This window comes from Salminus brasiliensis, chromosome 8, assembly GCF_030463535.1.
Source record: "Salminus brasiliensis chromosome 8, fSalBra1.hap2, whole genome shotgun sequence".
NCBI classification, from domain to species: domain Eukaryota; kingdom Metazoa; phylum Chordata; class Actinopteri; order Characiformes; family Bryconidae; genus Salminus; species Salminus brasiliensis.
This window is the reverse complement of record NC_132885.1, coordinates 13,712,208-13,738,553: the sequence shown is the minus strand read 5'-3', so window position 1 is coordinate 13,738,553 and position 26,346 is coordinate 13,712,208. Positions and strand designations below refer to the sequence as shown.

At 44.5% G+C, this 26,346-nt stretch overlaps 1 protein-coding gene across 1 annotated transcript in view; it reads left to right on the top strand.

Annotated features, from left to right (window-relative positions):
- The window catches only part of bmpr2b (bone morphogenetic protein receptor, type II b (serine/threonine kinase)), a 71,871-nt gene that overhangs the window by 12,534 nt on the left and 32,991 nt on the right, over nt 1-26,346 (top strand). The window contains exons 2-3 of the mRNA XM_072685695.1: nt 22,089-22,271; nt 22,367-22,540. Of these exons, the coding sequence (XP_072541796.1) occupies nt 22,089-22,271; nt 22,367-22,540 (357 nt within the window). The remainder of the gene's footprint in view (nt 1-22,088; nt 22,272-22,366; nt 22,541-26,346) is intronic.

Genomic DNA, 26,346 nt, shown 5'->3' with positions numbered 1-26,346 from the left:
GGGTGATGGGTTTTGGTGTGATCTTTCCCTTCTTTCCCTTTACTCTGATCTCCGTACAAAGCCCTTCCCATGCAAGACTGTTTACACACAGGCTTGAGAAGCCTGTTAGCGCACGTTCGGCAAGTTTCTTTAACACTCTGATACACGTTTACAAGCCTCTTGACCCTTTGTGGGGATAATCTCAGACTTCCTCCTAGCTGCCAGTAGGTAAACAAGTCTGGAGATTGTTAATCTGTGCGGTGTAACTTGCTCTGATGGATGGAGACGGAGACGCCATCTGGCCCAGGCAAGCTCCAGTGCGCACGTTTAATTTCAGTCGGCGTTCTTCACTGCTCTGGCAATAGGATCAGAACGTGCAGGAAGTCTTTGAGAGCATTTTTCCTCCTGCAGAGAGATGGGTGATGTGGGGATTTGGTGAGACGAGATGGCCGTAGCTCAGGGTGAGAACACCAAGCCAGAAGAAAGCTGTCTGCTTGGGGACATAAAGTTATAAATGTTGATTAGTCTCAGTCCCGTTCCCTTAATTGGCTCTTGGACACCAAGTGGAGGCATTATTCTGATGAATTAAGTGTTGTTGTAGTACTCTTTGCTCTTAATCGAGCTGGGAAAATGCTCAAAGTTGCTCTTTAGAGCCATTTCACTCAGAATGAAGAAGATACACAGTGTTAATAAATGTTAACTCCAAAAACTGGATATGCTTTTGATGTGAGCCATCGTTTTCCCTAAACTGGAAAAAAGCCCTTACTGAGGAACTGGTTTTGGGGAAGGGTGCTGGAGAGACTCGCTGTTTTCTTTGTTGATTGCTCTATGTACGCTCACTGACTTTTATTGTAGTGTCATTTAGCTACACCTAAAGCCTTGGATATGTTGAAAACACATCTTGGGAAATCACGGTTATGAATGGGAATTGTAATAACCAATACATTCTGTATTTGTTTCTAAATCCCTTTTTATGAGGACATGTACGCCATGGGCCTATTTCATTCAGGAAATGGTTACTTCAGTGGTGGAGCTGCTAGAATTTAAAATCGAAAGGGTGCTGCATAAAAAACCCCACCAGAGCATCTTCATTCTACAGAAGGCACAGTCTGAATGGATATTTCAGTCAAATTTAATATTTGAATTTGTAAGCCATTAATCTAGAGAAGTAGGACTACAGGCTACCGCACACCAGATCAGGTTATCGCCTCAGCTAAACGTAATTTGCCTACCTTCTCTTTGCTTGTAAATATTGAGATACTTTCCTTGTACAGTACAGTTCCTTGTTTGAGGGTCTAGTGGACCATTTCCCCTGACTGCAGTAATCCTCATACTTTGGACTAAACATAAGACACCCATGAAACTTTGAAAAATGTAAGATGCCGGGTCAGTACTGCCCTCTTGTAGAGTGTAGAAGTTCGACATCTTTTTAACTTCTCATGTAGAAACGTTTTGCCAGTAGAATAGGACTGCCCTGAGCAGATGAACATGAGCGTATTGGCACTGTGTCTAATGCTGGGCATAAACGGGTAAAAAGCAGTGTGAGCAGTGGAGCTGTGTTCTCTGGGATGATTGTGGTCCATCCAGTAGTTTTGAGATGAGGTGGGGTGGTGATCATTCAACATCCTGACCCCACTATGCTCTTGTCACCTGACTGCAATCAGATCCTCACAGTAGTTGTGCTCCAAAATCTAATAAAGGCTTCCCTGGACAGTAGAGACAGTTTTCCAACAAAAAACCCTTGATTTCAGAGGAGCCAATTAATGACCATTTGTCTCAATACTTTTGTCCATATTGCGGATATAATAAAGGCCTCAGTACACTTCTTGTTGAGCCTATATGGCGTAGTTGTGTAGTTGTGTCGATCTCAATAAGGATTTGTTAAGGAGTTCATTAGTTAGTCAGGTGGGTCAGGGAAAACACTAAAATGTGCCGGACAGTGATTGGTCGATTTTTAATACTACAGCCAAAATGAGAAGACTGAGAGAATGCAGTGTTCTCTGCTGCCAGCAGTACATCTGCTCTCTGCTCTCCTTCTGCAAAGGTAACCATCAACTGAAGCTAAGCCCCTTCAAGCTTAGCTAAGCTAAGTGCTTCACTGGTCTGCACCACCTTCCACAGTTTCCACTTCACCAGGCCAGGCTCATATGTCCTCTCCCTTCTTCACTTCACCTCCGTTATCCGGTGTACCCTCTTTGCTGAATCCATACACATTTCAGTGTAATGCACTTTGTCTTCACCGTCACTTTGCTTGATTGTGAATTGTTATTTTGCATCATTCAGACCTAACTACATCTCTGCTTGCGCTCTCAGGATTGCCGTTCCTCCTCGCCATCTTTCTTCTTCACCTGTTGACCCCATTGCTGTTGTCTGCAACCTGATTGCGCCAAAAAGTGTTATGCTGGATTCATGCTAGTGCTTTGAAATCTGCAGCTGCAAGTGTCCTCTGTTTGTCTGTTTTTTTGGAAATGAGAAAAGAAGTGACTGAAGATTGTCACGGTCATTAGGGCCGAGTTAGCGCAGTGTGACTAGAGTTCGCCCCTCGCTGCTCTGTAGCACTTTTTTTTTTTTTTTTTTTTTTTTTTCAACGACCATGTGACCAGGTTGAGCAAGTCGAGGGTTAGTACTTGAGGCTTTATAGGGAGTTTTACAAGCAAATAGCCACTTGCCCTGTGGCTCGGGCATGTTTCCATAAGTCATCGGGTCCAATCAGTGCTGCCCCTCTTCTCCCTACTGACTCTCTGCTAGATAGGCACTTTCTGATCTGCCCCTTGACCTAGAAACCGTTCACATTTGTTTGCGCAATGTAATCACGTTCTGTCCTAAGGGATTTGGCATTACCTCATTAGAGACTTTTTTCTTAGAAGAATAACAACAGAAAAAGCCTCCAGTTTGTACTGCATGAATTATACATGATGAGTACTCCATCGTGGGCACTGTGGTATTACGACAGGTTTGGAGAAAACAGCACGTCCAGTGATTTTTCTGCTAGGGGTTCACTGTTATGGGAATTGTGGGCATATATTTTTCATGCATGTATCTTCCAATGCCAGACACGCACATAAAATGTATGTACGTTTAATTGGATGGGATGTATGTACTTGGATCTTCTGATATCAGAAATATTGGTTAAATCCGAGTATCTGTCTGATGGCTCTAGAATGGAGCACTGTATGTAATTTGGCACATTTGAATAATAAGAGTGCCGTACATGCAATTGCCATACTGTGAACCTCAGGCACTGTTGGTTCTTCATCTACAGCTCCCTGTTTAAAGCTTTTCGAGCCCTAAAGCTGTGACCTGGTGAAATGCAACAGCCGCCTCAGGACAGTACTCCTCACCTGCTAGTTTGGTTTGACCCGCCATCCCTCAAAATCCATGGAAGACAAGCGTCCAGGCTTTTTTCTGTCCTGGCACCTAAGTGGTGGAACGAACTTCCCCTGGGTGTCCAAACAGCAGACTGAAGACCCACCTCCTCCGAGAGGACTTGGGCGAATAGTAGAGTGGTCTCCTTATTGGCTTGTGTTTAGTAGTGTCTAAACTTAGAGGTATCTTTTTTAATTTTTAGCCTATTGAAACTAGCTGAGATTATTCTTGGGTAAATAGCAAAGCACTTTTGTAAGTCGCTCTGAATAAGAGTGTCTGCTAAATGCCCTAAATGTAAATGTAAAAGCACTGTATTTGGAAGTAGGGGCAGAAGAAAACTGTAGCAGACCAACTTTACCATCCCTTGAGTTGGCCAGCTGCTCATTATGCCTGCTAGATAGCAGCACTGTCCAGTAAGAGTACTATCCAGTACAATTAATTACAGTGGTGATGATATAGTGCTAAAAACAAAGCTATACAACGCTTTGCAATGTTTCTATGTGATGCTTTGCAAGCCATTCATAAAAGGAGAATCGTGTGTTTCATTCTGAGGCTGAATAACAGGGTTGTTAAAGGACATCTGAGCATTTTCCATCATATTTCCATCATATTTATCAGATCTTTACTATTTACTATTCATGCATTAAAAAAACAACTTAATATAGTCAATAAACACATTCTGTGGCACCTTGTAAGTGATTATCAACAATGGTGACCAATCTTAGCGTGTCTCCAGACTAGTGCATGTACCTTCTCTGTGTTAAGGACCATGGCCATCTCTACCTCTTCGTTTATCTTTAGCATATCTGGAGGCAGTAGCCTGTTTCTTGGATAATGTTATGATGTTATTCTGGTTGAATGCAGCATAAGGATAAATTTAGCCACAGCTGAACTGAGTACTCCTAGAGCAGCACTCATAAAGCCGACCTGAAGGAAAGAACACCGGTCCTGATTATGATGGAGGAGCTTAGAGCTGGATCGAAGGAGTTACACAGTGAAAAAGAGGAATGAGGGAGTGGAGGCTCCCTCATGCCAGCTAAGCATGATTCTGTTTTTCCTCCATCTCCGTGTATTTTTATCTGTTTTGATCACTCTCTCCGGCTCTTGATAAACCGGGCCGCTGCTTTGCCACTGCCGTGTTGTTCATGCGAACGCGTGCACGTACCCAGCGCCCAGTACCCAGAATGACCCACCCAGTCATTCTGCCTGAATGTGTCCGCTGTCTGGAGTTTGTTTGCGTTTCTTCTGGCCTTTGTTCAGTCTGTGTGGTTTGTTTCCGTGCCTGCGCGAGGACTGTGCGTGTTATTTACAGCCCTCAGTGAGCTGGATGACAGTAAGAGACTGTAGTTCCTGTCTGCTGAGCATGCGAGCGAGCCAGTTGTTTTATTCCCCCCCTTTCTCTCCTTCTCCTTTTTGTCCTTTTTCATGTCCCAAATGGCGTCGGCGGTGCTGAGGGGAGTCTCCAAATACTCATTAGTGCATTACTGAAGTCTGGAACCCTGCCAGCAAGTCCATGCAGCTTTCCTTGGGAACTTAAAGGGAGACGGAGAGGGAGGGAGGGAAGGAGAGGGGTGGGAGGAATGAGGGAAGGAGGTGGGCAGGAAAATTACGCCTTTTTATTTTTTATATTTTTGGTCCTCCATTGTTGAAATGTTGGAGTTTGAGGTTCTGTAGATCCGAATCCTCTTCCTTGAGCGTCAGCGTGTACAGTGCTTCGAGATTCAGTGTAAATATACCTGCTGTGCGTTGAGCGGCTGAAAAGTGTGTGTGTGTGTGTGTGTGTGTGTGTGTGTGTGTGTGTGTGTGTGTGTGTGTGTGTGTGTGTAGCATGAAGGCCCTGGCACGTAATCGGATTCAGCAGCGTCAATCAGGAGGAGAAGGCCAGCCGCTTGGCGTGGAGCTCACATTTCAGTCCATAAAGCCAGAGGGTGGGCTCTTGCTGCACGGCCCAGCAGAGAGAGACCAGCACTCAGTAGCTCCCTCTCTCCTCCTCTGCACACTTATTATTCTGCCTCTCATTCAGATCACCCCTGCCGTGGTTAAAAACAAGACTTTGCCGTGTTCCTTTGAGTTAGTTCACCTTCTTACAGCTCTAGGCAATAGGGGAATTACTCTCAGCTCCGCGAGGCTTGTAGTATGACTGGATACAAGCTGTAACACGCTGTTGTTTTTGGGGTGGGAGATTTTTATGCATGATTTTAATGTATGTGTCCTTGTCTTGTTTTCTTTTCAATTAGTTTTTCAGTTAATTCAGTAGAAATCAATCAGTCGGAGGAGGAGGAGGAGGCAGCAGTTACTTTAACTGCATAAAAAGAAACCATTCACTTGTTTAGTAAACTGGGCTTATCTGTAATTCACCAGCCGCTATTTAGAGAGGAATGTAGAGGCTCATCATCCAAGCAGTAATTTGGGATAAAAGGCTCCTTGCTGGAGAACCACTTCCGTCATTTTATCTGGGCGCTCTTCACTCCAACCAAAGTCACATCATTTTTGTTTAGACGTCAGAGGGCAATTCAATATTCTAAACGCCAGCTTTCTGTGGCACTTTGTAAGCAGTTATCAATATCGAGGAACACTGTTCTTGTGTGTGCCTTGTTTCTACGAAGCTATCTGTGACTTATTCTTTTATCTTTAGCATATCTGGAGCCAGTAGACTGCTTCTTGGATAAGATCATGTTATTCTGGTTGAATGCAGCACAAAATGGATGAATGTAGCCACAGCTGAACTGAGTACTTGTAGAGCAGAAAGGCTTGTCAGTCCAACAGCAATTTGGCATAAAAGAGCTCCTTGCTAGAGAACCACTTCCGCATAAATCCGACTGCCCTTACTTTATCTTGAGGTGTCTCCTGTCTGATTTTCATTGGAACTTGATGATCTTGATGAATCACATTGATGTCTTTCCCATGCACATGTGCTACCAGCTTTAGTTTCTTATTCCAAGACTCCTCCTAAGCTCCTTGCGTCTATGGGTCTGCCTCAATTCATGTACAGCAGATCTTCTCAAAACTGTTGGTGGGATAAAAAGATAAGCTCTGCTTTTATTGGTTTACATTACTGGAATGGCCCACAGTAACCCGTAGCCATGCATTGTTTTAGCACTGTAATAAGAATTGTAATTATTTTTGTAATTGGAGTCTGGTAGGGTTAGCCTTAAGCCTACCACCTAGCTAGCACTGACTTGCTTCGTATGTGAAGACCTGCAGTGACCCTTTCTCCAGGCTCTAAATGGTGCTTCACCCAGTTGGCGAGCATTGGCTTTTGGCCTTTATTTATTTATTTTTTTTAAGTGTTGTTGCTTTACATTTTTGGCATTTAGCTGAAGCTCTTATGTGCTACTTGTATTACAGAGGTGGGTCAGTGTAGTGTTAGGTTGAAGTGTGCCTTGGTCTTCAGCACTGTAGCATAGCACTTCAGGACCTGACCTTCTGTTTCGCATGACAAACGGTTGTTTTAGTACACCCTCAGAGTGGCCTTGAGACACGCTGATGAGCCATCAGTAAAACACAGGAAGTTATAAGCATGTCTGACCAGCAACATAGATAACCTGGGGTGAAACATAAGCAACTGACGAAATGCGGCTGGGTTTCTTATTACTTGTTGTTAGGGCTGCATGATGTTGAGTAAAAACAATACCTGATGTTACGATATTTTGTATAACGGTCCTTTATATGAAGTAGCAAAAAAATTTTAAAAAGAAATTACGATGGGACTAATGTGCATGCACATGTTGCAAAGCTGATGCTGAAACAGTATATTGTGCAGCTGTTGTTGTTAATAGGTCTTGACAGTAGGATTGTACTATATTGCTATTGTGATCTTATCTTATCCAGAGCGACTTACAAAAGTGCTTTGCTATTTACCCAAGAAAAACCTCAGCTAGGTAGAATAGACTAATAGTTCAAAGATACCTCTAAGTTTAGACATTACTTGGCACAAGTCAATAAGGTGACCATAGTACTCTGCTATTCACCTAAGTACTCTCAGAAGAGGAGGGTCTTCAGTCTTCAGGGAAAGTTCATTCCACCACTTTGGTGCAGGACAGAAAAAAGCCTGGACGCTTGTCTTCCGTGGATTTTAAAGGAATGGCGGGTTGAGCTGAGCCGTACTTGAAGCTCAAAGGGCTCTTGGTGCGGATCGGCTTTTGACATTGCCATCAAGTCGTTTGAATCGATCCACCACAACTTTTTAAACCATCGTTGGACATCTGAATGAGCTTGGAGCTAACAGACCCCCGTACTGACTGGCATTGCGCTGAATAATGAAAGGAGAGGGAGGGCCATCCAGCGATGAACAGGAACCAATGAAAGCAAGGTCAGTTGTGCTGTCTGGGACTCCTGGCCACGGATGGCGATTTCTCGATGGTGAGGCCAACGTAAGACAGCTGTGCCACTCGGGAGCCCCAACAGAGCGTAATTTGTCTGGTGTAATTGGATTTAGGAGATCATTACATTTTCATGGAAGGAAAAACAAGAATTATGCTTAAAATGGGACTTAATCAGGGACGTGATAAAACAAGATAAAACAAAAATACACAAGGGTTTAAAAAGTCAAAAGGTCTTTAAACGTCCCTGTAACCTTACAAAAACGAGCCTGAGCAGCAGTGTAGAATGTGGGGTCATGTTTCTAGTAGAACCTTGTATCTGAGCCACCAAAAAGCAACTCTTGCTCGGTTTATGCTATTGTTTTCAGGTCTGAAGTGATCACGTGTGGCATTTAATGTCTAGCAGATGCCGTACGTCCTAATGCACCATTAGACACTGTGACGTTGAGCTGGAATGTGTTAATACAATATTTCTCAGATACAACAGCAGCCAAGAAGCCTTGGAGGAAGATAAATTACTATTATAAAATAAATAAATTAATTAATGGATGAATTAACATGTTAGGCGTATGGAGAGAAATTGAGATGGCATGATTGCCTCGGTCCTGATCAAGCTGAGTCATGCTTTCTTCAGACCTGTAGTCTATTAGTAGCGTTTGTATTTCTGCGATATGCTCGTGCCCCCACCCCCCACCGCTCCAAATCCATTGCTGTTGCCTCTTGTAGTTAGAAAACTAGGTCACGTTACAGCTGATTCGAATCCACTTTCAGAAGTTCCGTGTAATCAACTTTGGAATTAGCAAAGAGGTTTTCGCTAAATTCTCTGGCACAAAGAGCTCTCATGTGGCAAACAAAGATATTTGGCAGCATTTCAGATTTTGTCATTCGTAACCAAGCACCTTTGGAAGCGTTCTCAGTTTTCACAGCTGAATAATTTAGAATTACAGATTCCGTGGAGTCAGCCATGAGTAGCTGGTCAGAAATGCTTTGTAGTGAAGGCAAGTTAAGGCCTGGTTTCTCAAAAGAGCACGATGGACAGATGGATGACAGTACGGAGGGATGCAGGGATGGTGGGCCTTCTCCAGACGGATGAATACGACCGGCTGAGAGAGCAGGTGCTGCCCTCTATGTCTCCTGGTGTTACTCTCCCTAGACCATGTCCATCTCTGGCAAGGCCTGGTAGCCACACACAGAGGGCTGGAGCACACACCAGGCTGGTCATCGAGGAACGTGCCATCGCTGAGGGATCGACAGCTGAAGTCCCCAAGCTACCAGGACTGCGATTCTACAGGGCCTATGACTGTAGACCTCCACTTAAGGTCTCAAAAAGAAAAAGGAAAAAAAAAAAACGTTAGTCATGATAAAAAAAAAAAAAGAATCTGCCTGAAGCTGATATTGTGAAATCGTCATGCCCCAGCATGTCCAATTTCTCAAATCATCATTTTTAATGAAGAACAGTGACCACATGAGGCAGCAAGAACCTCAATTAAGTTTCCTTTTTTTCCCCCTCCCTCGCTCTCTTCTTTGGAAGCTCATCGTCTCTCAGCAAGAGTAATAATTATCATCAATTTCCTCCTCCCTGATGTGTCGCTGATGAATATTCCTTATTAAGACCTCTTTTCTCTCACTATGCAGCGTATTGCCTTAAAGCCAGCATCAGATAGGCCTATTAATCTCTCTCCGAGTGTAGACTGGACTGTTTCTTTTTGTAGACCTTTTATTATATACAGTCATTTGTATATGACTGTCGCTGCATGAAATATGTGTGGATTTCTTAAACATACATCTTTGCTGTTTGACAGTGAGGTCACAGTGAGGAGCTGGTAGTTTTTTACACTGCATGTAATCATTTGTTATCTCCGGGCAGGCCGCGTAACAGCTGGCAGAGGCAAAGCTCAGAAAGGCGTAGAGTAGAGCAGTAGTAGCAGTGGCAGAGCATGACAGTGGCATTGCAGAGCGGGTTCATGCCTGTGACAGCACCTTCCGATGAGTCAACAGGTGAGTTACAGGTGGAAAGGCTTCCTGATGCTCTCACTGATGTCACAGACGTGCCGCAGACAGATAACTCTAATCCTGTCTGCCCGTGTGAATCACCGGCTTTCAACAACCGCACTGGAGCAGCGCCTGTTACAGGAGGGGCGGAGGGAATGAGTTGTGAAGCAGAGGCCGTGTTTGAGACTGAAGTAAGAAGGGAGGACGTGGTTAAGACCTGGCCAGAAGCGCAGGAACAAGAACAAGTGCTAGGCCTATATGTTTTACGGCGTGGGGACTAGTTTGAAAGGGTTGAGGTTCCTAAACGATTCCATAACTGATTATTTTAATGAAAAGAACTAAAATTGTTTAGATATTATTATTATTATTATAGTTATTAATATTATTATTATAGTTATTATTATAGTTTAAACTCCAAATCATGGTGCTTAGTCTGGTTACACACTGACTAATGAGAAACTATTCATAGTTTAATGTTGGTTTGACTAAGCATCACATTAATGGAGACCAGCCTGAAGATCTGACTTCTGGAGTCATTCTGGTCTCATTAGCATGCGCAGCAGCACTCTCGGTCTCCTCGCTAAATGTTTTCATTCTCTAAACAGTTGCTTTTGAAACGGTGGTTGTTGTATTAATGACTGACGCACTTCATCATGCTACCCATGAGTGTATCTGGTTTACACCAAGAGGCTAAGCTCTCACATTTGATGAGATATGGGAGCTGTTTATTACCAATGTGAAAACCTTCCCAATTTTACTGTTTCAGAATAGGATTTCCTGTAATTCTGCAGTGCCCCTATTGACGTGTATCTAAAGGACTATCGGATGTCTTTTAAGAACTTTGTTTCCCCCACCTTCCTTACCCCCTCTTTCTCTCCTTGAGCTCTACAGAATATGCTCATGTATACTGGTGCTGTGACCTGGTCAGTAGTGGGTCCTCTATTGCTTTATTTTATTGTGGGTCTGTTTGTGTTCTGTTTTGTATTTTATGTTAAAAACGATGAAGAATTCATTTAAAAATGGTTGTTGGATTTAAACGCAACTGGAAAGTGCATTCAGGGTTGAAAAACACTTCTAAGCTAAGTTTATTGTCACATTTCATAAACGCCATTGTAAAGGTGAGTGGAACAATGTAGGTTATCGTCCCTCAAGGTAGTAAAAACAATATATGCAAAAAAATAAATAAATATTTATTACACACACATTTAACTTGCACTATACTTAAATTATTGCTCTGTTTACATTATTAATAGACATTGGATAAGATGTGAATTCAAAAGTTCCAGTAAGTACGTAAGTAAGCGCAGGGTGCAGAGTGTGTTTGTATAGGGTGGAGGTGTGATGAGATCTTGTGTGAGGAGATCCATGAGATTTGAGAGCTTTGTGACAGACTGGACTGATGCACTTTAGCAGCCTAATGGCTTGTGGGTAGAAGCTGTCTAAGAACCGGCTGGTTCTGGTCTTCATGCTTCTGTCCAGTCCAGCTTATCAGAGAAAAAAAAACATTCTTTATACCCACCTCTACCGCACAGGGCATTCACGAGAAATAACTGCTGGCTCTCAGGCCGTTCCACGTCGCTGATCATTCCAACTTGGTTTGAATGAAAGTCTTGCATTTTGAAGCGAGATGTGTCCAGAGAGGTAAAACAAGAACTCGTAGGTCACACAGCACACAGAATCAGCACACAGGAATCAGTGCTGAGCCTTATTCACCATATAGTGCACTAATTAGGAGTGGTTTGAAGATTCGCATGCAGCCTCTTAGAGGAGGACCGACACAGTCTGCTCTATGTAGTGATCTGGATTTTCGCATGTAGGGGATGGTGAGTAGGACACGGTTTTGGACACAGCTCTGGTGTTGTGGAGGATAAATGAGGATGAGTCATGTCTGTGGCTGTTTTGTCTTCTCCTCTTCTCTGGTTGCTTCCTGTGAGCTGCTTCCTACTCTCTTGTCTTCTCCATCCTTAGGTTGTCATCTCTAAGTTTTCCTGTAGCCTGTAGCTACAGTTTGCATGCCTGATTATGTGCTCTGAAGCTCACCCGGTACTCCTGTGCCTGTGCAGGGCTGTGGTGGAAGTCTGATTCCACCTAGACACAGAGACCAGGCTGAGGATGTCTGTTGCCTGGGTGACGCACTGAATGATGGGATAGCCAAGCACTTCGGACACAGGCTTTTATTCTCTGCCACCTGCTGTGCGTAGCAGCAACAACGGCAATTACAAAGCCCTCCGCTTCCATACGAAAATTTCACAGACGTGTTCGGGACCACAAAATCCGTTTCGCGGCCCCTTGTTTCGCGGCCCCTCGTTTCGTGGCGTATCGCACAGACCCCTCCCGACCGAGCCGGTGTGGTTTATATCTGTTTGTTCAGTAAGCAATGTCAGGATCTGATTAAAAATGTCAGCTCAGTTAATCTGATTATGAATGTGTGTAGTGGTCCTAAATGAGACCTCTATTATTCACGTACTAATGCCCCACTTTACGGCCAGCTCTCAGCGCCCCCTGAATGTGTCCTTTCCATGATTGTGGCCACTGAGACCTTTTACATTTTCCTTGACCTATTCAAAGCCCTTTGGATCAACATCTGCTGCCCTGTCCAGTTCTCTCTCCGTCCTCACCTTGCACCCAAACACCCCAGCAGAGCTCCTTCTAAGCATGTAGTTTGCTTTTACAGAGAGAGAGGGCCTGGTGGTCCAAAGCAGCTTTAAGACCCCCCAGGGATCGAGGGGAGCTGAGTGTCAGATCAGAGGGAGGGGTCCAGACAGGCCGAGCTGTTTGCCCTCCCTTAAGCCTCTCGCAACCCCAACTCCGACCATGCACACACACACACACACACACACAGACATGCATACGCACACACACATGCACACAGTCCAGCTGTCTGGCATTTAGTGAAGAGGATTGGGTCAAAGGGTGTGATTATAATTGTTGTGGAGAACACGGTTTGCGTGTGGTAGGTCAGAGTGAACTGTGCGCTTAACCTCGGGCAGCAACATCAAAGTCAGTTCTCAAAGTTGATGTGTTGTGGAGTGTTTAGAGTGTTAGATAGAGTGTTTCTATTGTGCAGCGGTTTGTACCTATCAAAAGTGCTCCAAGCAAGGGCATGGTCAGGGGTGCCCAAAGCTTGTTCATGTGACTCATGGAGCACACATCTTGAAACTTGTGAAACTTTTTAGGAGCTGCTGCTTAAGTCTTGGGACCATATACACTTCTTTGAACTGATGCAGCTACTTTAAGTCGCACCCATTGCTGACACAGATGTGCAAATGTGCCCACACACACACATACACTGTATGAATGAACAGGTGTCGCAGTCCTTTTTTCTCTCAGTGTAGTGTACCACTGGACAAGTCTGGGGCTAGTCCTATATATATATATATATATATATATATATATATATATATATAGATATATAGATATATATATAGATATATATAGATATAGATATAGGACTGTAATTGACATCATAGGTAGATCTCAACTATGAGAGACAAAATGAGAAACAATTTCAGAAAATCACATTGTCTGATTTTTAAAGAATTTATTTGCAAATAATGGTGGAAAATAAGTATTTGGTCACCTACAAACAAGCAAGATTTCTGGCTGTCACAGACCTGTAACTTCTTTAAGAGGCTTCTCTGTCCTCCACTCATTACCTGTATTAATGGCACCTGTTTGAACTCATTAACAGTATAAAAGACACCTGCCCACAACCTCAAACAGTCCCACTCCAAACTCCACTATGGTGAAGACCAAAGAGCTGTCAAAGGACACCAGAAACAAAATTGTAGACCTGCACCAGGCTGGAAAGACTGAATCTGCAATAGGCAAGCAGCTTTGTGTGAAGAAATCTACTGTGGGAGCAATAATCAGAAAATGGGAGACCTACAAGACCACTGCTAATCTCCCTCGATCAGGGGCTCCACGCAAGATCTCAGCCCGTGGGGTCAAAATGATCACAAGAACGGTGAGCAAAAATCCCAGAACCACACGGGGGACCTAGTGAATGACCTGCAGAAAGCTGGGACCAACGTTACAAAGGCTACCGTCAGTAACACACTACGCCGCCAGGGACTCAGATCTTGCAGTGCCAGACGTGTTCCCCTGCTTAAGCCAGTACATATCCAGACAAGTCTGAAGTTTGCTAGAGAGCATTTGGATGTTCTGGAAGAGTATTGGGAGAATGTCTTATGGTCAGATGAAACCAAAGTAGAACTGTTTGGTACAAACACAACTCGTTGTGTGTGGAGGAGAGTGAATGCTGAGTTGCATCCAAAGAACACCATACCAACTGTGAAGCATGGGGGTGGCAACATCATGCTTTGGGCTGTTTCTCTGAAAAGGGACTGGGATGACTGGTCCGTGTACATGAAAGAATGAATCGAGCCATGTATTGTGAGATTTTGAGTGCAAACCTCCTTCCATCAGCAAGGGCATTGAAGATGAAACGTGGCTGGGTCTTTCAGCATGACAATGATCCCTAGCACACTGCCAGGCAACAAAGGAGTGGCTTCGTAAGAAGGTCCTGGAGTGGCCTACCCAGTCTCCAGATCTCAACCCTATAGAAAACCTTTGGAGGGAGTTGAAAGTCTACACAACATTTGTTTTGCCATTTTCTCTCTCTCTCGCTTTCACCCATGGTACTGGCTTACCAGACAACGACAGCTTTTTGGCCTGAACATTTACAGGATTTTGTAACATTTTAGGATGATTAATGACTGACTCAGGATCCTCTGTGTAAACATCCATGTGTTCTTCTGCGAGCTGCTCTGTCCAAACTGCAGCAAAAAACCTTGCTCCTTTATCTCTCTTGCTGCTGCACAGTGGCCTGGGTCGGGCAACCTGAATGTACTGCGCTTCAGCTTTGGCCTTCAACTATGAAGAGCAGGGGTTGAGTTTGTTCTTGGGAAGCGGCCTTCTGGGGAAGAACACGCACACGCACACGCACACGCACACGCACACGCACACGCACACACACACACACACACACACACACACACACACACACAGTAGGTCTGTTGTGGGCTGATGGAACAGCAAATGACTGACCGCAGTAGCCAGCCCTGGAGCTATGGTCTATACCAGCATGCTGTTATTGGGGTTGTTGCATTGATTTTTTTTTTTTTTTTTTTTTTAATTTTTTAATTTTTTATTGGTTTTAGTGATTGTGATGGACGCCAAAAAAAAAGCTACCTTTCTTGTCTGAAAACCTTATGGAAGCCTTATACATTTTGAGGAAAGTAGTTCTAGTTGGCAGAAAAAAGCCTGAATTTCATCACCAGCTCACCTGATTTACCATCATTAAGCACTGATTTACCAAACCAGGTGTTGGATGATGACCCTAAGCTTTGGAGATGTTTTAATGAGGACAGTGATGTAAAATCACTACTTTTTGTATGAATGTTATTTGTATTTATTCTAATATCAGTGTTTAACTGAGTAAATAAACACTACTCTTTACTTCTAATTTGACCGTTGTCTAAAATATGCATACAGTACTGTATTTAAAAAGCACTTCTAAAACCTGCCGTTATACTGTCCAAACCTACCCAGCACTAGCATTCTGCTTCCTGGAAGGCAGAACCGGCCAAACAGTTTCTGCTTACTCCTCAGGCAGCAAACGTCATACTGCTGCTCAAATGGCCCCAGCTCAGCCTGGACAACACACTGCTATGCTTACATAAGTGCCAGCAAACGCCTGTGGAAACATATGGTGACCTGAGCTGTGTGTTGAACTATGTATCAAAATTGAGCGATTGCATTTGAATGTGGTGTTTCTGCATTTCTCATCTGCCCTCAGAACAGCTTTTTAGTGACCTTAGATCAACGCAGTCGTTCATTTTCCTTCAGTTCTGTGAATTATCACGTCAGTCTTATGAAGATGAGTAGGGTAGCATGCGGATGTTGGTGGCAGTGCACCGGGAGGTGGGTGCTGGGCAGTGGGAAGACATTCTGATGAATGCATTGGTCTCTGCGATGTGACTGTCAAAGCAGAGGGACGTTTCTTTTCGACAGACTCTCTGTCCTTGTGAGCAAATACATCTTTTCCCCTACAGAAAGCCAGGGTCTGAGACATGAGAGCGAGAAGCGAAGTCCAGCATCTTTATGTAGCTGAGGCTTAGAGGTGATGTTCCTTTAATGATGTGCCTTCGTTGTGATTTTGGCCAGAGCTTTGAATGAATGGATCACAGCCAGAATCACTTTACTGAGCTACAACTGATGCACATGCACTATGTGTCCAAAAGGCCAGGCGTGGGCTAGAGGGATATAAATCGCGCCCCCCCCAGCTGTGGAACACTACAGATCCCTGGATTTGATGGTGCCCTGAACCATGTGTATGGGTATTGAGGGGGGGCTGGAGAAGTCCACCACTATCTCTACAGTCATCCGTGCGTTCAGCAGCAGGTAGTTTCTGTTGCATCAAGACGACAACTGCTCAACTTCCTCTCTGTAGGCAGACCGTTTGTGCAAAAAGGCAGTTCCTGGTCTCTGTGGGATAAGCAGTCTCTGGGCATCGCTGCTAAACCCCTCAGCACCACTGATTAGGGTGGTTAGGGTGCAGTGGATGGTCTCTGAAGCTTCACATGCTACACAGCTCTTGGATCAGAGTAAATAGCAAAGCACTTTAAATCTAATTACACTGTTAGTAATGAAACCTGCAGCTGATCAGTGTTTATTAAGCACTAACAATATCCTCAATATGCTTAGAAAAGCTAATTGTTATGCCAATAACATTTATCATGATACGATAAGATATCGTCACATTGCCCAGCTCTAGTGTGCACTAAATGTGGAATACCCGTCATTTGTGTTTGGTTTGAAGATTCATGCGCAGCTTCTCTGAAGAAGACCAATGTTCAGACTGCTTATGCGATGCACTCTGCTGTCGCACAGTAATGAGCTCATGTGCATATTGAGGTGTCTGAAATCGTTCACTACTTGCCAAACTTTGTTCCTTGTAATAGTGCTCTGGATAGAGAATAGAATCCGGTCAGCTCTTCTCTGGTCGGCCTAGATTAGGCTTAGCTTTGTATCCATGTTCTCCTGAAGTAGAGAATTAGTGTATGTAACTTTTAGCACAGTAAATGAAATGGAAACTTGGCTTGAGACTGTCAGTAATTGGAAACCTGAAAATGATGCTGAATATCAGTACTTTAAAAAGTACAGTGTTGTAGTGAAACATTCTAGGATTGTGGAAACACTGTTGAAGTGTTGTAGAAATAGTGTAACGATTTTGATACAGTGTTTTAAAAAAAATGTCTGGCCAATATGGCTGTTTATTGTTATTGTGAAAAATAAATCACACATGTAATTAATCTGACCAACTGCATGTTCAATTACAAGAGACGTGAACCTTACGAACAAGCATGATGGTATTGTGTTTTACTGTATCGCGAATCCCTAATTTAATACAGTGTATCAGACTGCAGACTGAGCACTACTCTGACCATTGGGCTGATGCAGGAGTCTTTCAATTGTCATTGCAGTCATTGCTTAATCATAGGCAGCATAAGATACCAAGTCCTTATGATATTATGGTTTAGGGTTTTATTGATTTAGTTATTTAGTTATTTAGTTATTTTGGTGGTTTTGTTTTGTTTGTTTGTTTGTTTGTTTTTTTCCCACATTTATTTTTTTTATAAAATTTGTCTGGGCTAAACCAGTCTGCATAGTGTAGAACAACAGCTCAATAAAATGATTTATAATCATTATAAAAGAAATTATAATAAAGTATTGAAATTCCCCATTCAAATCTAAACTGAGAAGTGTGTCAAACCTGAAAACGTGCCATTATACCTCAAAAATCTGGAGCTCATCTAGATCCTCTTACCCTTTATATATCCTGCTTCTCAGTCCAACCACGTGTCGAACAAACTTCGCACTCAGTTCCTCCCCATCTCCTCCTTTTCTTCCATCACTCACCACATCAACGGGGGGCCCGGCTTCATGCGCTGACTACAGGAAGGCCGACCCAGACTCCAGGCCAAAACACTTCACTAGTTCGCCCTCTCGTTCTACCTTAGGTAGCGTGGTCCGCGCTAGCAAATAAACAGGTAACTGTAGCAAATACATTCTGAATGAAATTCACCTCAGCTGTGATCTTGCCCTTTTCCGTTTGCCCTGAGCCGTAACGGTTTTATGCAGGATTGCGAAGCTCATCCACAGAACCCCAGCAGACTTCACCCAGTGCTATCTCCCTCACGCCTGTTCTGCAGCAGATGGCCGTGGAGCTGCAGGACCATTCTTTTGCCCCCATTTCCTCCAGCTCTTTCCTCTCAAGATCAGTGGGAGAGAGGGCTGTGCTCTGTCCCTTCCCCACAGCAGCATCCCCCTTGCCCTCAACCATCTGAGAGTCAGCCTGACGGCTCTGCGGCCTGGAGAGAGAGACAGAGAGAGAGTGGCAGGAGATGGGGCCTGTGCCAGCAACCCCAGACAAGCTCTGCTAAAGCAAAGAGCCACAGGCCCTCTGGCCTTTTGGCAAGCGCTGCCTCAGCTTTTGGCCTGGACCCGACACACAATAAATTAATCACGATTTGTACTCAGCTTAGGTTAAAGCGCTCCTTTATTCCCTTTCATTCTTTGTAGAAAAGCACGGGGTGGTTTTTTTTGTGTGTGTGTGTGTGTGACTCACAGAATGTGTGTAAGCAGAGTGTGGGCAGCTTTGCGGTGATGTTTCTCTAAATTGCAGAGGGAGAATGAAGGACGAGGAGGGTGTAGAGTGTAGTCCGGACCGGAGGACCTCAGTAAGGCAGAGTTGAACGTTATCTCTGAAAAGGCTGACGTGCCTCCAAGCAGCAGCAGCAGCAAAGCTAACCTTGAGCGGGAGCATAAACAGTAGCAGGGCAGCGCTGAACTGGTACAGCTTGCCTCCACTGCCCCAAAAACAATAAGCTCCCCCCACCCCACCCCCGTTACCCTGGTCTTGGCTCATCCACTGCCCTTCTCCCTCACTCTCCCTCCTCCTTCTAGCAGAGTTGGTGAGAGCACTGTGCCCCCTACAGGTACAGGGAAGAAAATGGTGGGTTGTTTTTAACATGTTCTTGTTATTTGAATGAACGGAGCAGTAAGAACGGAACTTTAGGCTCTTGTGTGTGGAGAATTGTAGTTGGAATTGGGAGGATTTCATTTTGGCCTCAAGCTCAGGAAGCCTGTTTGCCTGTTTGAACAGTGCTTTAGAAAATGACGGCTGAAGAGGATCTTGAGCCTGATGTACGAGAAAACGGGGCAATATGATCCCAGTGTGGAGGGTGGATGTGTGGTTTTAATGTCTTATGTGCTCTGTGCACTGCTCTCTCTCTCTCTCGCTCTCTCGCCCTCTCTCTCTCATTCGCTCACTGCCACCCCCCACCCCCTCTGAGCTGCTCATAGCCTGTTTTCCTGGAGTCAGTGCAGAGCCACTGTGCTGTTTTTCTTTGCTGTGGTGCAGTGTGTGTGTGTGTGTGTGTGTGTGTGTGTGTGTGTGTGTGTGTGTGTGTGTGATTGGAGAGCAGGGTCTGTGCGTAGGCCGGCCTGTTCCTCTCCACCCCTCAGTTGCAGAGCAGGCAGACGGCTTTTCACCTAAATTACAGGAAACTGTCGCGTCTAATGACCTCCCTTTCTGCTTCCACAACAAAGACACAGCCCAGAGCTCGCCGTCAACACACACACACACACGCAAACACACACGCAGACTAGGATGGGCTGGACATTTTTTAGGTATTGTTTGGGATTAATGTTGGTAGGCGATTTTCTGACAGCAGGATTGAATGAAGGGGATCCAGTCCGCTCAATAACATGCTTTCCTTTGGTTTTTAGTTGTATAGTGTTTTAATGTTCAGTTATTGATGCAGTGTTTTTCTTTACTTACTGTGAGAGAATCTGAATCTGAGAAGAGAATCACAAGAGAGTAAGGCAGGTACAGGTTGTGTCTGCAGGGCGAACACACAGACGGTAGCCCAGAGTTTAAGCGCCACCAGAAAGCGTGAATGAGCAGCTTTAGCGTTTGCTAGTAGATGACTAGTTTCTGTCTGCCTCGCGCTCTCGGTGTCTGTCTGCCTCACGCTCTCGGTGTCTGTCTGCCTCACACTCTATGCTACTGTCTGCCCCTAGCTTTCCGCTACTGTCTATCTCGCGCTCTCCTTTATGGTCTGCCTCGCTTCTGTCTCTTGCTCAATAGAATTTTATTAGCATTATTGACTTTTTTTTTCCTCATTGCCCCATGTCTACCTCATTTTCTTTCTGCCCTTCACTTTCTTCCTCGGTCTGCCTCACTCTTTCACTCTCTTAGCGTATATGTAGTTTTTACATATGTATGTTGCCCACTGCCTCTCAGGTGACACACAGATACGCACTGTGCAGTGAGGGGGGGGGGGGGGGGCTGAGTGATCTGTAACTTTTCTAGTTCTGTACAGTGTCATCATTTGTGATCAGCTGTTTATATCTGACCTTCTCTATGGCCACACCGAGGTCGCTGAGCTGGTGCCTTGTCCGGATCTGTCTCTGATGGTCTCCCAGTTCATGTTTTTTGGGCTGCGTTGGCTTACTTTGAGTTTGAAATTGGTTCTCCAAGTGTTCTAGGTAGCTGTTTGTCCTGTGAATGATGAGCTGTGAATGAGTTGTTTGTATTGGGCACTAGAGCAGCGCTGGGCTGAGACTGCTGCTCCGTAGGACCTGTTTTTGGCTAAGAGAGCCTTGAAACCAGCTAACTGAGAGGACCCTTTCAGGGATCAGTTCTTGGTTTATTAGGAAATTAAATCTGCCTAATTCTGAACTGCATGCCTGGTTGCCGTTTTCTTTAGGTTTTAGGAATCATTCTGCAGATGTCAACATGCAGGTCTTCTGTTGGAAGCATCTGCCATGTCCGTCAGTCTCTTTCTCTTATTTACAGTCTTGTTCACTCCCCTTCCCCATCTAGTAGCCTTTACTCGTCTCAGACAGTGGTGGGGGAAGCAGGGAGAGTAGTAGCATTGATGCTGTAGCAGGGGCCCCCCCACCACCACCTATCCTGCTCGCTGTCTGAATGCTGGCAGTACAATGGCGCAGCTCCATGACTTCAACCAGGCTGATAAACGACTGCCATCACGATTTGTCCCCTCTCGATAAAGCACAGACCCAGCTTGGCCATTTGCATGACAGGGAGAAAAGAAGGGGCGATGGGGAGGAGACAGGGAGGAGAGAGCTGAGAGCCAGAGAGAAAAGCTGAGGAAGAAGGTAAAGGAGAAAGAGGGAGAGCGGCGGGATTAATTTCCTTGGTACAGTTGGGGTGAGAGCAGGCCAGCTGCAGCAGAGATCGCTATCGGCGGCGAGACGGCCATCCCCAGCCTCGCTGGCTCTGTTTATGGAAATAAGGGCAGCCCTTTTCACTGCGCCTTTATCACGCCGCACGTTTCTGGGGACATTAAATACATGACTGTGTTCGAAAAGACCCTTTTTTTATTTGTCTGCGGACAAAAGAGCTGTGATGAGGGCTATGTATGCTAATGTACGCTGTGGCCTTAATCAAAGGCATTGAACCGTTTGATTCACGCCTTAAGGAATACGATCCTTGTTGATCTGCACATCTATAGATGATTCGGTTTGGGAAGATTATAAGCCCAGTTTGATTTCATACAGCTGTTCCCTACCCATCTAGGCTTGTCATGGCACTTTCAGACATCGCTGTAATGGAGCTTTTGTGTGCGTGTGTGTGCTGCTGGTATTGAGAACCAGCAGGTGCAGAGCAGGACCCAGGTGTTCTGTTGTTTGGCTACCAGTGAGTGTGTTTTTAGACCACCTACAGACTCGGCCCCTGTTTTTGCATTAGATTAATTAAGATTTAATACTGTTGATCTGGACTGGTCTCCATTGCACTCCAGTTTTAGTAGGATTATCCTGCGCATAATGAACCACTGCTGTTAAGAAGGGCTGTGTATTGGCAAGAATAGACGTATTAAGAGACTGGGGTTACGGTTCAGTACGCTGCAATATATTGCAGTACTGTAAACAAGTGTGTGTGTGTGTGTGTGTGTGTGTGTTGTTGTTGTTTTGCTGTCCATTAAGGTATAAAATCACACCCGCATGTGCATAAAATCTGAGTAAAAGTTGAATAGTGGGATCCTATCTAGGTGTTGCAGTTTAAACACAACAAACATATGAACAGCTGTCTGCCACTAATCTTTGCAAATGAACAATTATTTAGAAATCTATTCTGTGTCTTTAAGGATCAAGACAATATTGCAGAACATAATATCACAAGAATTCGATATATAGCGTTATTTTCTTGCACCACTACTGTTTAGCTGTCTCTAACCAGCCTTTCATTAATGGAAAACTGAGCTCAAGCTAAGAATATCAGACCTTTTTTTCTTAGTGTGTTGAACCCCAGCTTGTTAACATCGTTTCCCCTCCATAGGATCTTCAGGATGTTGTTCCTCGTTCAGCTTATTCATCACCCTACCTTTCTCTCCACAGCTGCTCAGAGTGAGGAGAGAGAGTGTGCGTTTAATGACCAGCATCAGCAGTTTGACGAGCAGAGTGTGGCTGGCGATTGGCACGTGTCACGGGAGAACAACACCATCCTGTGCAGCAAAAGCAGCCGCTGCTATGGCCTCTGGGAGAAAACCCACGACGGGGACATCCGGCTGGTCAAACAAGGTCAGCGCACACACCCACACACACACACACACACTGACAAATTGACGTGTATAATATTCACACGCTGCCGTACTAACCATCCATCCACATTGCAGGCTGCTGGACTTACATCGGCGACCATCAGGATTGCCATGACGACCGTTGCGTAGTGACCACCACACCATCACAGATCCAGAATGGTACCTACCGTTTCTGCTGCTGCAGCACAAACATGTGCAATGTCAACTTCACAGAGAACTGGGTTCCCAGCCCTACCAGCGCCACCATACGTGAGTCATCCCAGTTAACGCTGCATACATGCATAATCTCACACAGCATCTTCAGTGTCCACCAGGCCTCGAAATCTCTTCGCTTTTACCTTCTCATTCAGGTTCACTTTAGGTCACTTCAGCTCCCTCCGATTGACGAAATGCATTCATGATTACATTATGTTGCAGTGCGCCATATGTTATAATCACATGGATGACCTTTTAATATGACAGGACTAAGAACTGGCCTATGCTTATTTGACCAAAATCATGTACTTCTGTGTGGTCACACGCATGCTTTCTCTCAGACCTCAAATCTGCACACAGAACACTGACGTCTGAAATTGGGTTAGGATGCTTACAGCACACAAAAAACCTACTGCGTTTTTTATTCTTCTGGAATCTCAGACTTGCAGAATCCAGTATTGCTGTAATGATTAACAAATGCTGTTTAGAATAGTTGAGTCTCCTGTGTCCAGTTTCCTCATCATTTGTGTTTCTCCTTCTGAAGCACAAAGCTTGTTGTTTAATGTAAGAATGCCTTCTATTCTGCTTTGCCAGTGTTAATTCAGGCCTCTCGCCAGATCACAAGATTAGAGACAAAAGACTGGCTCGTTTTAGATTAGAAATCCAAAAAATCCCCCCATAAAGAAAAGCATGCCTTACATACAGACTCCTATTGTGCTTAGGAGTGTTAGTAACTCAAACATGAGTTACTTCAGCATATACAGAGTCAGCAACCAAGAATGTACACACTGTTATGTGGTGTTATTGTTACAGATCAGGTAAAGCTAGACACTAGGCTAGTAATGTTAGCATCCCAGACAGCTTTTACTGTAGGCTTTTGTGCATGTAAACAGTCAGGTGGCCAGAAAGACTGATAAAATGATAGAGTGATAGATCCGCTCTATTGGCATGCACTGAGGGACGAGCTCTAGTTAGCGGTTCAGTCTGTCGTTCTGGTAACATTTAATAGCAGTATCGATTTTATCACGGCTGGTTGTGGAACGCTCAATAGGTTATGTTGGCTCGGCTGTCCATTGTACCTTAGGCTCAACCGAAACGTAGGTTCTTCCAACACTCCCTTAGAAATTGCTTGTATTCTATTGATTTATCTAACAGTATTTCTAAGTAATTGCATTAAAAAGGAAGAAGGAATATAAGTCAGTATAGATTTTTAGGTGCTACATCACAGATTCAGAATGGCGCCTACCGTTTCTGCTACTGCAGCACAAATATGTGTAATGTTAAATTCACAAAAACCTGGGCTCCCTGGTCATTTTAATAAAGGTTCATTAAGTTAATATTTAAGTTGTTGGTGTATTGTAATTTTCTATCATACTGTAGTGACTAGTGATGTAACTGGACACCATAGTTCAGTTCACGCTGCAGTTTGGGCCTCATGATTCAGGTTGAGTGTAGTACAACGAGGGGGGAAGCAAGCTGCTACAGCCTGTCGTGAATTAAGCTGTAAAATGGGATCATTAGCATGTTTGCGTTTCTACACACCCTACAGCTGTCCAACACCGACACACCCTTCCTCGTGCAATCCACCATAATTTTATGACTTGAAATAAGATGGGAGTGCGGAGGGGCGTTCAAATTACCGTATTTACCCTGATAGTGCGACCGTGTATTCATTTAGGAGTGGGTCACGGTCTGGAAGTGCTCTATGTGAATGTATTTGTTTCCTCAATTTTCCTCTTTTGATTCCCAGTTCAGAAGCTAGACTAAGTGGAATTTACACCATTGGCATTACAGTTTAGTTGAAGACTAGGTTTAATCCATGTCCCATGTCTGCCGTACCCTACCGTTAATCTTCATAGGCTTCTCCAGCCACCTGACCTCCTTAACAATGCACACCATTCCACAGTCATCTAACCCGCTGCTGAACTGACTTTATTCAGAAGTTTTTGGCTTAAAATGAATGTCAGACACTTAAAACACTTGAGCAGGAACCCTCAAACCTGTGTCTGCAGTTTAGATCCAGCGGATTTAGCGTTCAACCCACAGTTCACACAGTTAAAAACTGGCTGCAGCAAACAAACTAGTGTACATTAATACATTGATATTTACACACATTTTTAAGCACTTTTAGCTCTATCTTTTGGCGAGCCATCAACCCTTCACTGCTCATCCCCTTAAAGAGCCAGCTGTGGTCTGACAATGGCGCAGTACGCATGTTGGGCTGCACGCGCCTGTGTTGACAACTCACTGCCAAGATAGCACTGAACCCCTGACTGTTATTGTCTGCCTAGGTTGCTTTCAGTCAGTGACGCACCCCTGTTTTTCATTGCCGCGATAGCAATACGCCAGAAATTTACTTGAACACACCACTGCGCCCATCGCCGTAGATATATTCACAAGCACTGTTGCTATTTAAACGGCGCAGGCGGAAGCAGTGAAAATAGACTGTTGGCGGGGTGTGAGATAGCATTGAGCGTCGTGAGGGTGCAAGATAGGGCCCTAGGTGTTGATTAATGTTTAACATTGAATATGATGAAATATACATTAATATATTAAATATTGGCTATGGTTGATTAATGTTTAAACCGACTGACTATATCTGTGTTGTTTTTGTGTAGAATTAGAACTGAGATCTCTTTTGGGAAAAGGAACATGTTCACTGAAAATGTAGTGGAGTTGCCCAGTCCTGCCTTCATAGAAGCTTCTCTGTAGAAGAGGCAGTATGGTGTTGTGCAGCTGTCTGCTCTGCCTGCGTTTCTCCATTCAGCTTTCTCCAGCCTGGATCTGTGCACTGCCTCGCCTCAGGACATAAAACCCCCTGCGTCGCTCTCTCTCTCTCTCTCTCTCTCTCTCTCTCTCTCTCTCTCTCTCTCTCTCTCTCTCTCTCTCTCTCTCTTTCACTTTCTACGCTCCCTTCTATCTCCATCAAATTCATCATCTCTTTCTCTCTCTGTGCTTTGCTCTCCCTCCTTCTTCGTTTCACTCGGATTCTCTGTACTTGTGCTTGTTGCGCTCTCTTGTTGCTTTTCTCTTTTTGTCTTTTGGCTTTCACAGTGGCTCTATAGAAGCACTGGCCCTGGTGAAGGAATAGGATTGAGTCACGGGCCAAATCCAGCTGAACAATGCGCTGAAAAATGGAGGGGGGGGGGTCGATGGTTGTCAGATTCTGTAGCTGTGAGGTATTCGTTCGCGGCTCTTTTTGTTTTGCTCAGCAGTTAAGAAGGCGCCCCATCCCCTTTTATAAAGTTTAAATGACAGCATCTCTGACTTTGATGATGATAAACGTACGAAGACTTCGTTGTTCTGGAGTAATGATGAAAATGCTTGTGGTGAATTGAAACAAGTAGAATAGATGACTAATGCAAATATTGCAGTTTTTAAATGTTCATGCAGAAGAATGTGTGCACACTCTATAGGGTTTAGGATGTTGCCTCTGTTTTGGTCCCGCACCGGGCTTAGGGGCCTAAGGATGGTGAGCTAAGATGGAGGACTCCGGATTAATTATGGTGGGGGGGGGGCTTTTGTCCAATGATCATTCATCTTAGTGCTGTTGCCAGGCAGAATACTCAGGCCTTTGTGTTCTCTATATCCTCAACGGTGATGCTGAGGTGCCTTACCACTGCAGTGCATGGTACCACTAGGGGTGTAACACTGCATAGAAACACTGTAATATCATAATGCAAGAAAATGACTGTGTGCATTGAGGAGATGTGATCATACATTGTGAAGAATAGGCACAGATCAACGACCCATGTGAACAAGGCCATGTTTTACACCTCATTCCTCCGGGGTTCGAACCAGCGATCCTCTGGGTCTGATTTTTTTGGAAGATGAACATTGGATAAGAAAATTAATTCCTA